Raw genomic sequence first — 15438 nt, forward strand, 5'->3', positions numbered from 1 at the left:
TTGATCAAATATGATTGATATCCAGTGCACAGTTCTACAGAAGAAGTCGTTTGTAGCAATATAGCCAAATTGCCCCCTTTTGGCCCCGCCCGTAAGCCCCCTGGGGAGTCAGCCCCACCATTTGTAAAATTTTCAATTACCATCACCTAGGGATGGTTCCAGTCAAATATGGTTGATATCCATCACTTAGTTCCAGAGAAGAAGTAGCTTAAAGCAGTATAGCCAAATAACCTTTTTCGGCTCAGCCCCCTGTGGGGTCAGCCACACCATTTGTACAATTTTGAATCTCTACCTCTCATAAATGCTTTTAATCAAATATGATTGATATCCAGTGAATAGTTCTACAGAAGAAGTCGTTTGTAGCAATATAGCCAAATTGCCCCCTTTTGGCCCCGCCCGTAGGCCCCCTGGGGAGTCAGCCCCACCATTTGTAAAATTTTCAATTACCATCACCTAGGGATGCTTCCAGTCAAATATGGTTGATATCCACTTCTTAGTTTCAGAGAAGAAGTCGCTGAAAGCAATATGGGCAAATTGACCCTTTTTGGCCCAGCCCTTCAGCCCCCTGGGGGGTCAGCCCCACCATTTGTACAATTTTAAATCCCCACCACCTAGGGATACTTCCAGTCAAATTTAGTTTAATTCCAACCAATGGTTAAGAAGAAGTCGTTTAAAGAAATTGTTGACGTACGGACGTACGTACCTACGTACGGACAGACGGACGGACGACGGACGGACGACAGACGGACGACGGATGCCACGGTATGGCATAAGCTCACCTTGGTCCTTCGGACCAGGTGAGCTAAATATACTGGTGCCACAGTCAGGCAATCAGGTAAGGTAAGCAACGTCTGTATCACACATGGCTTCCGTCACAAATAGAATTATACTGGTGCCAAAGTCAGGCAATCTGGTAGGGTAAGCAACGTCTGTATCACATATGGCTTCCGTCACAAATAGAATTATACTGGTGCCACAGTCAGGCAATCTGGTAAGGTAAGCAACATCTGTATCACACATGGCTTCCGTCACAAATATAATTATACTGGTGCCACAGTCAGGCAATCTGGTAGGGTATGCAACATCTGTATCACACATGGCTTCCGTCACAAATAGAATTATACTGGTGCCACAGTCAGCCAATCAGGAAGGGTATGCAATATCTGGATCACACATGGCTTCCGTCACAAATAAAATTATACTGGTGCCAAAGTCAGGCAATCTGGTAGGGTATGCAACATCTGTATCACACATGGCTTCCGTCACAAATAGAATTATACTGGTGCCACAGTCAGGCAATCTGGTAAGGTTAGCAACATCTGTTTTACACATGGCTTCCGTCACATATAGAATTATACTGGTGCCACAGTCAGCCAATCTGGAAGGGTATGCAATATCTTGATCACACATGGCTTCCGTCACAAATTAAATTATACTGGTGGCACAGTCAGGCAATCTGGTAAGGTTAGCAACATCTGTATCACACATGGCTTCTGTCACAAATGGAATTATACTGGTGCCACAGTCAGGCAATCTGGTAAGGTAAGCAATATCTTTATCACACATGGCTTCTGTCACAAATAGAATTATACTGGTGCCAAAGTCAGGCAATCTGGTAAGGTAAGCAACATCTGTATCACACATGGCTTCTGTCACAAATGGAATTATACTGGTGCCAAAGTCAGGCAATCTGGTAAGGTAAGCAACATCTGTATCACACATGGCTTCTGTCACAAATAGAATTATACTGGTGCTACAGTCAGGCAATCTGGTAGGGTATGCAACATCTGTATCACACATGGATTCCGTCACAAAGACTTCTTTGTATACAAATCTTAAACTAGACAAAGTAAGGTTACTGGACAGGACAAGGCTACTTTGTATATAGATCTAGAACTAGACAAAGTCAGGTTACTGGACAGGACAAGTCCACTTTGTATATAGATCTAGAACTACACAGTCAGGTTACTGGACAGGGCAAGGCTGCTTCCTATACAGATAAAGAACTAGACAAAGTCAGGTTACTGGACAGGGCAAGACTACTTTGTATATAGATCTAGAACTAGACAATGTCAGGTTACTGGACAGGGCAAGGCTGCTTTGTTTATAGATCTAGAACTACACAAAGTCAGGTTACTGGACAGGGCAAGTCTACATTGTATATAGATCTAGAACTAGACAAAGTTTCCACTTGGAAATGAACCAAATATACAAAAAAGTATCATTTATTTGGCCCGAAGGGCCAAGTGAGCTTATGGCATGGTGCTGTGTCCGTCGTCTGTCTTCTCAGTAACCAAAAGGCCTTCGGTCCAGGTGAGCTTATAAAACCAAGAGGCCCAGAGGGCCTGTATCGCTCACCTGAATATTTTTTAAGCAGTCATATCAAAATATTCTCATTAAATATTATACTGTACTACAAATATTTCACTCGCAAACTTTGTTGACACCATCAGTTGAAACTACCAGTCAAATATTATTATATGATTCTTCGCTTTTTGGTTCTTCTTCAGAAGTTGTTTGAAGTGTTTGACATATTTTTTCCCCTGTTACCTTGTAAGTAGGTCAAGGTCATTTTCCTTCACAAACTTTGCCGGCTCTATTCCAAGAAGCTACCAGCTAAATCTGAAGAATCCATTCCTTTTGGATCTTCAGAACTAAGGATTTAAAATGTTTTTGACCTCTGTGACATTAAAAGTAGGTTGAGGTTCTTTTCATTTCCAAACTTTGGTGAGAAGCCACCGGAAAAATATTATGATTCTATGCCTTTCGATTATTCATCAGAAGTCGTTTGATGTTTTTGACATATTTGACCACTGTGACCCTGAAAGTAGGTCAAGGTCATTTTCATTCCTAACTTTGTCATGCTCAATCTTAAGTAACCAGCCAAATTTGAAGATTCTATACCTTTCAGTTCCTCCTCCTTAGTCGCTTGAAGAGTTTGACCCCTGTAACCTTGAAAAAGGTCAAGGTAGTTTTCACTCTCAAACTTTGCCAGGCTCCATCTGAAGAAGCCACCAGCCAAATATGAAGATTCTATACCTTTCAGTTCTTCAGGAGAAATTGTTTGAAGAGTTTGACATATTTGACCGCTGTGACCTTGAAAGTAGGTAAGTCAATATCATTCTCAAACTTTGTCCGGCTCTATCCCAGGAAGCAACCAGCCAAATATAAAAATGCTATCCCTCTCGGTTCCATCGAAGTCGCTTGAAAAGTTTGACCCCTGTGACCTTGAAAGTAGGTCATGGTAATTTTCATTCTCAAAGTTTGTTTGGCTCTATCCCATTAAGTCACAAGGCAAATATGAAGATCATATTCAATTTAATTCTTCAGAAGGCTTTTAAAGCATTTGACATATTTGACGGCTGTGACCTTGAAAGAAGGTCAAGGTCATTTTCACTCTCAAACTTTGTCAGACTCTATCTGAGGAAGCAACCAAGTATGAAGATTCTATACCTTTCAGTTCTTCAGAAGAATTCGTTTGAAGTGTTTGAAACATTTGACCCCTGTGACCTTGAAAGTAGGTCAAGGTAATTTTCATTTTCAAACTTTGTCTGGCTCTATCCCAGAAAGCAACCAGCCAAATATGGAGATTTTATAACTTTGAATTCTTCAGAAGTCGTTAGAAGCATTTGACATAATTTGACCACTGAGACCTTGAAAGTAGGTCAAGGTCATTTTCATTCTCAACTTTGTCAGGCTCTTTCCCAGAAAGCAACCAGCCAAATATGGAGATTTTATAACTTTGAATTCTTCAGAAGTCGTTGGAAGCATTTGACACATTTGACCCCTGTGACCTTGAAAGTAGGTTAAGGTCATTTTCATTCCCAAACTTTGACGGGCTCCTTCTAATGAAGATTTCAGCCAGATATCATGACTTTTGGCCTGTCTGTTCTTCAGAAAAAATTGTTTTAAAGGAAAAGTTGATGTATGACAGATGCCCCACTATGACATAAGCTCACTTGCCCTCTTGGCTAAAAATCTTTTTTTTTTTGTACTTGTCAATGCATATATACACTTTATGAAAACATTTGAAAAGGGATATTCGTCTTGTGAATATTCCTTTTTAAAGAAAGGTTTGTCCCATGGTTGAGGGAAGGTGCTTAGCCCCGTACCCATTTGTACCAGTCACAATCCGGTAAGAGATATTTCCTGGTGTCTATAAATAATACTGAGATGCCACCAATTAATTCTTCATTTAAATTCTGAATATTGGCATGTGTGCAATTAACTTCTGATGATGAATAATTACTAATTCAATAAGTTTCAATAGGGAATTAAAAATCATATTACTTGGTTTCATAGTGTGGTAAGAAGTTGAAGTTGCCTGATGGCCCCTCTCTGGGGGGCCCCTGGAAACTTTGCATCTCGGTCAGACCACCTGTGTTTACTACCTCGTTTCAAAACCGTTAGGCGACGTTATTGGCGCTATTTTTAACAGGGCTTTCCCGAACAATTCAAGTGGTCAAACTGGACATTTGGAACGTACTATGAATATGGGATAGCGAGGTAACATAAGTGGAAGTGCATTCAACACATACATTCATTAACCAGAGGCCCATGGGCCTTAACGGTCACCTGAGTCCTACAATATTTATTTGTGTTGTTGAAATATGTACCAATTTGAGTAAAAATTGTGAAGTATAACGTTAACTTAAGTTTGTCAGGACCATGAGCTGATCTTTCCTAGACCGATATTCAGTTAAATCGGCCTATTAGAACTTGTTTTAAGTATGAAATAGGTATTTTCAAAATAGTGGCCATGGCAGCCAAATTGTATTTCTGATTGACCCGAAAAATAACAAAACTTTGTCAGGACCATGAGTCGATCATTCCTACAAAGTTTCAGTTCAATCGGCCTAGCAGAACTTGACTTAAAGTTTGAAATATTTTTTCAAAATGGCGGCCGTGTCAGCCATATTGAATTTCTGATAGACCCGCAAAATAACAACATTATGTCAGGACCATGAGTCGATCATTCCTACAAAGTTTCAGTTTAATCGGCCCATTAGAACATGACTTTAAGCTTGAAATAGTTTTTCAAAATGGCGGCCTTGTCAGCCATATTGAATTTCTGATAGACCCGCAAAATAACAACACTTTGTCAGGACCATGAGTCAATCATTCCTACAAAGTCTCAGTTCAATCGGCCCAGCAGAACTTGACTAAGTTTGAAATAGTTTTTCAAAATGGCGGCCGTATTGGATTTCTGATCGACCCGAAAAACACTTGGTCAGGGAGATGTTAGTAACCTTCCCATGAAATATTAATGAAATCCCTTTGCCGGTATTTCAGCTTAAGTTGAAAATGTAAAATGTTAACGGACGACGCACGACGACGGACGAAGACGGATAGCAATAGGTCACTTGAGCTAAAGCTCAGGTGACCTAAAAACAATATGACTTTTCACACGATGTCCCTTTAATGTAATGGCGCCTTTGTGGTATGGATACTTCAGTTTGCGTGTACTGTGAAACCTTGGGAGACATAAACTTAGAAAATAAATGATAAAACAATCCCATAGTATCAAGCCTCTAAAGTAATGACACCAAAAATCTGTTTATAGTAACGACCTCAGTGAGACAACGGACGGTAAACGTTATTATACCACAAGCTCACAGGCACTTTGTTCCAGAAGAGCAAAAACGTACAGTACTGTAGCTAATATATTACATGATGGTGAAAGTTTTGACTCCCATGAGATGAATTTAATGTTTTCAGTTTTCTTTCAATAATCAATCATGCTTTGAATTTGTGTTGTTGATATTATGTAATAGTTTGATATTGTTTGAATACTGTATAGCGAAAAACTTGTGCCAAGTCTAATATTGGCTCTTTACTGTGACAATCTGGATTGGCCCAGTGTTAATTACATCCTTCAATATACCGACTATAAACATATTGTATGTTGTGTTCTATTTGTTTTCATGATTTATATGGCATCATTAAGGATGACGTAAATCGAAAAGTCGGACTCCAGCAAGTATTTCCCAGTACAGTATAAATGCCTTCTAAATCAATTTCAGGAAGCTAAGGGAAAATGCTGGGATTCATTGTCCATTTTTTAATTCCAAGAAACACATATTGGTACACAAGAACAATATATATTTATGATTCATTCACTCAGTACAGAAAACATTACCACAGATGTCTTCGAAAATTCCAGATAGTCATAAAAAATGTCTTCCAAAATGAAAATGAATGACAGCCAAGTTGATTAGCTACTGAAGCAATGAAATCAAACTGGCATAATGATAATATCACGAACAAATCACTTGCCCAAAGGCTTCATTTGATGTAGAATTTATAGAAATCATTTGAATGCCAAGAAATGAGGTAACTATGAAATACTGTATAGTTGATAACTTTGAATGCTAAATTTTATGCTCACTAAAATAGCCAACCACACATTATCATGAAATGCCACAATTTTTTGGGAAGACACAGGAGTTTTCGAAATCATCTTTTGTAGGTACAGTACATTTTGTACAGTGTATTTACAAATACTGAAAGTTTGTATTCCACTCATTTTTTCAATCAAGTAATTTGCAATGAACATGTTTGTAATGTTTTCTCATCACTCCAAACATGTTTCTAACATCTTTTTATCTATACGGTTTCTTTCAACATATATCTACATACAGTGGACAGCATATTTTGTAGCACTATAGCATATATGCACAAGAACACCTGATGTGCAGACTTTCTTCACAAAAATACATAATCCTGCTCAACGACCGAATAGTCAAATAAAATTTCATAAAGACCTTCATTGGATCTGATGAGCAAATGAAACGACCATACAGTTTCATTAGAACAGTTTTAGCTGTAATATAAAAATTAATCTAACACTTTCTTTCCTTCAAAAATGGTTTCCAAAGCAATGTCTTGACGATCAAGTCCGAGTCGACCGACATTAAATCTTTTGTTCTCATAGTTATGTCCCTTCAGCCTTTTTTTCTGCCTTTTTCTTTGCTGATTTTTCTTTCTTTCTTTTTGCTAGAAAGCCTTCCATGTCTACATCAGGATAGACTTTGGTGATGACACCATACCCTGTTGTGGTGTTGGCATCCCGGATAGTGAAACGCTGCCCAGCATCCACACACATGTTCTTCAGTAGATATATATCAACAGTGGCATCTTCTCCTGGCATCAAGATGGGCTTGTTTTCATCCAATTGAAAGAAAAATGGACATCGCCAAGTTGTACTGTACATCTGGGCTTGGGTGCCATCTATAAAGGGGTTCTTCCTTCCACCTTCCTCACGGTTTAACAGGTAAACTTTTGCCTGAATATTATTTCCTGACACAATGCTTCCCGGTTTACTGAGCGTCATTCCTTTTCTTGCTTCTTCCTTTTTCAGACCACGCAGAAGTGCTCCAAGCTGATCTCCAGCTTCAGCTCTCCCGAGACTTTTATTAAACATCTCGATTCCAGTAAGTGTGGTTTTTAAATTGAAACCATGACCCTTCAGCTCTACATCATCTCCTTTGTTCACAATACCACGCACAACCTGCCCGGACACAACTGTTCCACGCCCAGAAATGGTGAATACACTCTCAACAGGCATAAGGAAATCTTTGTCAAGGTCACGTATCATGTCAGGGAGATAACTATCAACAGCATCAAGTAGTTCCCGGACTTTATTAGCCCCAAGTTCATCGTTGACCCCGTCAAGAGCCTGCAAGGCAGATCCAATTATAACAGGAGTGTTTTCCCCATCAAAGCCGAACTCAGTAAGCGTTTCTCTTATTTCCATCTCCACTAATTCAATCATTTCAGCATCAGCTGCATCAGCCTTGTTTATAAACACTACGAGCTTGTCTATACCGATCTGTTTAGCAAGCAGAAGATGTTCTCTCGTCTGCGGCATAGTTCCATCTGTAGCTGCTACCACCAAAATACAGCTATCCATCTGGGCGGTTCCTGAAAAATATAGCAGTGTGTATAATCAGAAATAAGCAAACAACTTTATATATTCACTATAAAAAGTAGAACATCGACATGACAGGACGTACAGATGGACCTTTCAATATCGCACTATATATGAAGTAAATAGCAGGCAGGAAGACGGCAATACTATTATTTTCTAGTGAAGAGGTAATATCTTTAGGAACAGCAGCCTTGTAAAAGAATATATCCCTCCTGTGTGATATTGATGCAGGCAGAGAAATCTCAACCCAAGGGTAAGATGTCGAGGTTCTGTGTGAGGCTTTTGCCAAATGCTGAACTTCAAAAATTCTATCCCAAGTGTTCCTCTACCTCACACAGAATTGATGGGTGGTTTTTCTCCCGTGCTTCCCGTCATAAAAATCACTTTTAATTGTAAAACTAATGCACCGCACAAAAGTCTAGGCGTTTTACAATACAGACACATTGTCAGAATAATAGCATGTGTGAGATATATATATATATGTACAGATAGATTTGTCGTTTTCCTAGCAAAACGGGAAAGCACTTATGAAATGTGAGAGAATATATACTTTCCTCCTAGCTTGTAAACTTTGTCTAAAATACAATTTGAAAATTAATAAACTTGAGCTTGAAAAACATGGTATTAGGATAACCAACAATCACCTTTTAGGTAACTTCTCTATTCCAAAATAAAGTAGTGCATTTCTCAATAAATATGTACCTCCTTAAATCAAATGTAATGTCTGTCTTCCTAACAGACAAATAAGACACATAAGTGAAAAAGCTACTCTTTAGATATTGACATCAGATAGTGATACATGGGCTTCCAATTATCGTTTTAGCTATATATTTTGATTTCTAATGCCTATTATCTATGCCAGTATTTTGTTATTCAAATATGTAGTCGAATTGGCATTACAGTAGTGTTGATTTGAACATTTATATTTGAAAAATTTATGTAAAAAATATTTCCCTATACATAACTGGATTGTAATTCAAAGTGTATTGCAGTCTTGTGTGTTGTGAATAAACAAGCACAGAAACTGGAAATGTACGAGCGCACTCCATGATACAATGGAATTGACTTGATGTCATTGAAGAGTAAGGAAAGTCATGATAATAAACTAAAATTAATTAATACACAATGTGAAGCACATTTCTCTTTGATTTTTTTTTGTTCCAATTCATTTATTCGTCAATTTCTCTGTATGTGCTCAGAAACTGGTCAGCCTATGAACAATATTAAAATATTTAATTATGTTAAGGCGCTCGGGTCAGCCTATGTACGATACCAGATAATTTGATTATGTTAAGGCGCTCTGGTCAGCCTTTGTAGGATACCAGTTGACTTAATTATGTTAAGACGCTCTGGTCAGCCTATGTACGATACCAGATAACTTAATTATGTTAAGGCGCTCGGGTCAGCCTATGTTAGATACCAGATAAGTTAATTATGTTAAGGCGCTCGGGTCAGCCTATGTACGATACCAGATAAGTTAATTATGTTAAGGCGCTCTGGTCAGCCTATGTAGGATACCAGTTGACTTAATTATGTTAAGACGCTCTGGTCAGCCTATGTACGATACCAGATAACTTATTTATGTTAAGGTGCACTGGTCAGCCTATGTACGATACCAGATAACTTAATTATGTTAAGGCGCTCGGGTCAGCCTTTGTACGATACCAGATAACTTAATTATGTTAATTATAAGGTGCTCTGGTCAGCCTATGTACGATACCAGATGACTTAATTATTTTAAGGCGCTCTGGTCAGCCTATGTACAATACCAGATATCTTATTTATGTTAAGGTGCTCTGGTCAGCCTATGTACGATACCAGATAACTTAATTATGTTAAGGTGCTCGGGTCAGCCTATGTACGATACCAGATAACTTAATTATGTAAAGGCGCTCTGGTCAGCCTATGTACGATACCAGATGACTTAATTATGTTAAGGCGCTCTGGTCAGCCTATGTACAATACCAGATAACTTATTTATGTTAAGGTGCTCTGGTCAGCCTACGTACGATACCAGATAACTTAATTATGTTAAGGCGCTCGGGTCAGCCTTTGTACGATACCAGATAACTTATTTATGTTAAGGCGCTCTGGTCAGCCTTTGTACGATACCAGATAACTTAATTATGTTAAAGCGCTCGGGTCAGCCTATGTACGATACCAGATAACTTAATTATGTTAAAGCGCTCGGGTCAGCCTATGTACGACACCAGATAACTTAATTATGTTAAGGCGCTCGGGTCAGCCTATGTACGATACCAGATGACTTAATCATGTTAAGGCGCTCTGGTCAGCCTATGTACGATCCCAGATAACTTATTTATGTTAAGGTGCTCTGGTCAGCCTACGTACGATACCAGATGACTTAATTATGTTAAGGGGCTCTGGTCAGCCTATGTACGATACCAGATAACTTAATTATGTTAAGGCACTCTGGTCAGCCTATGTAGGATACCAGATGACTTAACTATGTTAAGGCGCTCTGGTCAGCCTATGTAGGATACCAGATAACTTAATTATGTTAAGGCGCCCGGGTCAGCCTTTGTACGATACCAGATAACTTAATTATGTTAAGGCACTCTGGTCAGCCTATGTAGGATACCAGATGATTTAACTATGTTAAGGCGCTCTGGTCAGCCTATGTAGGATACCAGATAACTTAATTATGTTAAGGCGCTCTGGTCAGCCTTTGTACGATACAAGATAACTTAATTATGTTAAAGCGCTCGGGTCAGCCTATGTCCGATACCAGATAACTTAATTATGTTAAAGCGCTCGGGTCAGCCTATGTACGACACCAGATAACTTAATTATGTTAAGGCGCTCGGGTCAGCCTATGTACGATACCAGATGACTTAATTATGTTAAGGCGCTCTGGTCAGCATATGTACGATACCAGATAACTTATTTATGTTAAGGCGCTCAGGTCAGCCTTTGTACGATACCAGATAACTTATGTATGTTAAGGCGCTCTGGTCAGCCTTTGTACGATACCAGATAACTTATTTATGTTAAAGCGCTCGGGTCAGCCTATGTACGACACCAGATAACTTAATTATGTTAAGGCGCTCGGGTCAGCCTATGGACGATACCAGATAACTTAATTATGTTAAGGCGCTCTGGTCAGCCTTTGTACGATACAAGATAACTTAATTATGTTAAAGCGCTCGGGTCAGCCTATGTCCGATACCAGATAACTTAATTATGTTAAAGCGCTCGGGTCAGCCTATGTCCGATACCAGATAACTTAATTATGTTAAGGCGCCCGGGTCAGCCTTTGTACGATACCAGATAACTTAATTATGTTAAAGCGCTCGGGTCAGCCTATGTACGATACCAGATAACTTATTTATGTTAAGGCGCTCTGGTCAGCCTATATGAACGATACTTGATACCTTAATTATGTTAAGGCGCTCTAGACCAATGCTCGATATTGGTTTTCATTCCATGACGTTCCGGAAGTGATTGTGCAATAACAGTATTTAAACAAGAGTACCGTGGGGTGAAACAATATACGCCCGTCGAATGCCATAAAGTGTTATATACTTTCTTACATTGAAATAACATCTGTATCATTCTAAGAGCGGTTAGCTGACATTCTATAAAAAGTGTAGGAGGTGATCTCCGGACAAAAAATCAAATACTGAAATGAACAAAGGGCAAAAACTTTTGCAAAAATCGACGAATCTAAAAAAAAACTTAAGGGAGACACAACTTCATATCATGATTATAATGTATACCAAGTTTCACAAGTGATCCATTGAAAAATGTAGGAAGAGATTGCCGGACAAAAATCAAATACTGAAATAAACAAAGTGCAATAACTTTTGGAAAAAATTGTTGTATCAAAATTCTTTTAAGGGAGACACAACTTCATATCATGATTATAAGACATACCAAGTTTCAAAGTGATTGGTTGAAAAATGTAGGAGGAGATTGCCGGACAGTTAATTCACTAAAACACCCGGAGGTAATTTTCTGTCAGCTATCAGTCATTTCCTTTGTGTTTGTTTATATTTTGGTTTGTATTACTATTTTGGATGCTATTTGAAACAGGGATATAATTATAATTTGTCATCGTTGTATATATGATGAAAAACCAATAGCACTATTATCTCTTTGCTCTTAATAACCATTTTAATGTGATAAAAAAATCTGAAACATGTATTGATTTACTTCTCCATATTTACAGAAAATGAAAATTAATTAATACTCTCTATGGCATATCTGATATCTTTGAAATATAATCCACTATGATACAAAACCAATCATATATATACAAGGAAAATCGAAAGAAATGTAAAAATGCACAAAAAAACAATTGTATCAGGAAAGGTGGAATTATTTCGGACGTAATAAATAAAGTCATTTTTCACATATATATTGAAATTTGTTTATGAATAACTGTTGTTTTGTAATATAAAAATACTATAAAAAATACTAGGTTGTGAATAGTAATTACTTGATTAGTACTAAAGTTTATTTATATTGGAATGGAAAAACACACAAAAATAAAAATAAACCTTGGCAAATAATTGTGATTATTTAAAACAAATGTACTTATTTTTACCAAACTCATTACTGTCTGAATTTCAGTTTTGGTAAAAATAAAGTACACTGTGACAGTTTAGTTCTGAAGCTGTTCCAGGAGAAAGAAAAAAATACATTTACCCAATAATAAATAATATTAAAAACACTTTTGTGTATTTAGTGTTTGTTTCGTCTTTGTCTATTTTAACTTTCTCTGTAACTAACAGAACGATTTACTGATTTCCCTTTGGGGGCCTCTGGACTAAAAGCAATACACTTTTGTTGCTTCTCTACGCATGTGCGGTGTTGTAAACAGTGATGGCGGACATCTCAAAATGAGATTTTGGGTACATTGGAAATAAGAATTATTGCGGTGATGTACAATGCATTTATATCAGTTTTTTTAGTTGGATCATATAGCGGAAGCATTTATCTATTGGGAATTACAAGTTTCGTTGGCGATATAAATGTTCAATTACTATAAACCACGTGAGTACTTTGAACACTCACCATCTTCCATTTCATACATATTTATATAGGCGCTGTGCAGGAACTCTATCGTTATAAATCTCTGATTTAAATAGAGTTCCTACAGGAATTAGGCCGAGCCCTTAAGGCATTGAACCCTGTGACCAAGTTTGAAGAAAATCGTTTAACATTTGTTGAAGTTATTGCACGGAAACGAAGGGCTGCAGATAATGACGTTTTTATTATTCAAAGGGCCATAACTCCAGGAAATGGGGTCCGCTAAAAATGGTCATCAAACTTGGCCGAGCCCTTGAAGCATTGAACTCTGTGACCAAGTTTGAAGAAAATTGTTTAATATTTGTTGTAGTTATTGCACGGAAACGAAGCATGACAGATGGACAGACAGATGGACGGACAGACAGACAGACGGACAGACCCATAGTAATATCCCCCGTTTCGGTGAAAGCGGGGGATAAAAATAAGTTGTAAAAGTAACCAAGCTACTCCTAGTTTACAGGTTGGGCACAACAGCGCATATGGGTAATAATCCTGCATTTATGTATAACAGTTACCAATTTGAGAAGTCCGAATTATTCTTATTATTTTTAACGACTTTTTCATATCGGTCTGTCGTCGATTAACGTCAGAACTCCGGCCCTCTATAACATGCGGGAAATATGCGACCCGCACCCGGAGCCCACTTCAAACTGATATTTTAGAAACAAATCGTCACTTTCACACACATGTCGCACATGGATCCAAAGATCTATTCTTTATGCACTAGGTGGTATCAACAGCATGTTTCAAAGATCATTACGAAAAGTATGTTCCAACGTTTTCTATACCAACCCATGTTTTTAATGGAAATTAGGCCATGAGCAATGTCACATGACTTGATGAGATCTCGCGTTACCCAAGGTATTTCCCAACGTTATGACGTAGGCCGGTGAGAATTTAGTCACGTGGCATTAGAAGGCAGGGCTATCAAAAAACTACAGTAAAACAGAGTAAGTTTGAAAAAATATGTTTTTAGTGATTGTATTGGTTGTTTGAGGCATGTTATGTATGTTCATCTTGTGCATAAAGAATAGATCTTTCGATCCATGTGCGACATGTGTGTGAAAGTGACGATTTGTTTCTAAAATATCAGTTTGAAGTGCGCTCCCGGCTTGGGTCGCATATTTCCCGCATATCATAGAGGGCCAGAGTTCTGACGTTAATCGACGACAGACCGATATGAAAAAAGTCGATAAAACGTCAGAATAATTCAGACTACCATTTGAGTAACAATTGTATTACTGAAATGGGGAATGAAGTGAAATAAAAACACAAAAGGTGTTATTCTTTCAACTCAATCCAATAAATAACACAATGAAGTACATTAGTGCACACACATTTATCAATTCTGATGTCAAACTTTTTAGTGACTTTGTTCTTCATTGACTTTAGTGTGTAGGCATTGTTATTGGATGATAAATGTTGAAAGAATGACGCACTTTTTTGTACATAATCTGTAAAAGAATTTTGTATGTTTTTAGTTCATTTCAGTAATAAAATTGTTACCCAAATACAGGATTATTACTCATATGCGCCGTTGTGCCATCAGTAGATCGGGAGAATAGACGATTTAATAGTACCCAACCTGTTACAACATCTTTTTTTCCCAAGTGCCATGCATCAAAATATTATGGAATTGCGTTATTCATTGAAAAATAACGAATTCATAATTCGTCAAAATAGGTAACGTGACCTCTCGTTAATACCTGTGATCATGTTTTTTATGTAATCGGCGTGGCCCGGACAATCGATGTGACCATAATGGCGTTTTTCCGTATTATATTCCACTGTAGCGGTGTTGATGGTAATCCCTCGCTTTCTTTCCTCGGGTGCTCGGTCTATGTCATCATATTTAAGGAACTTTGCGCCCTTTTTTTGCGAAAGGACTCTGGTGATCGCGGCTGTCAATGTCGTCTTTCCGTGGTCCACGTGCCCGATGGTACCGATGTTCAAGTGTGGTTTTTCTCGCAAATATACCTTTTTCTGTCCCGGCGCTGGAGGCTTTTGAAAAAGAATGTTCGATAAAGATATTGCCCTTTTGCAAAGTGATAATTTGGAGCTTAGAAGCCTGTCGAAGAGAATTTGACGGGTAATAATCGACGCCATGTTGTGACCCCCTAACATTCAACGATGGCACGCATGTCCCAACTTAAGGATGCGTGTCCGTTATTTCTAAAACGATTTACTTCAACAGACAATAGCCCTTATTAATAATACGAGTTTATGCCTCTCGTCAAATGCAGAAACACATTTCGGTTATCAACGGTTTAAAAGTTCAGTGTCATACATTAAAATCTATTTCCATTTGTTTGCAGATAATCCTCAACCAATTATAAAACGAGTTATTTCAACTCATATTATATCACGGAATTAGATTATCCAGAGACGTATATAACATATGTCCGTGATTATATTAATGAGGATGTTAGCGCGTGGGGGTCTTAGTGTGGAAG

General features: G+C 38.1%; 1 protein-coding gene across 1 annotated transcript; it reads right to left on the reverse strand.

Annotated features, from left to right (window-relative positions):
• Positions 1 to 6041: 6041 nt before the first annotated feature.
• LOC110442857 (elongation factor Tu, mitochondrial-like) lies at positions 6042 to 15143 on the reverse strand. Its single transcript, XM_021486695.1, has 2 exons — positions 14692 to 15143; positions 6042 to 7923 (listed from the first exon to the last, which is right to left on the reverse strand). The coding sequence occupies exons 1-2, from the start codon at positions 15107 to 15109 to the stop codon at positions 6935 to 6937; spliced, it is 1407 nt and encodes a 468-aa protein (XP_021342370.1). The 5' UTR covers positions 15110 to 15143; the 3' UTR covers positions 6042 to 6934.
• Positions 15144 to 15438: the final 295 nt, after the last annotated feature.

Source organism: Mizuhopecten yessoensis, unplaced genomic scaffold (assembly GCF_002113885.1).
Source record: "Mizuhopecten yessoensis strain PY_sf001 unplaced genomic scaffold, ASM211388v2 scaffold716305, whole genome shotgun sequence".
NCBI lineage: Eukaryota > Metazoa > Mollusca > Bivalvia > Pectinida > Pectinidae > Mizuhopecten > Mizuhopecten yessoensis.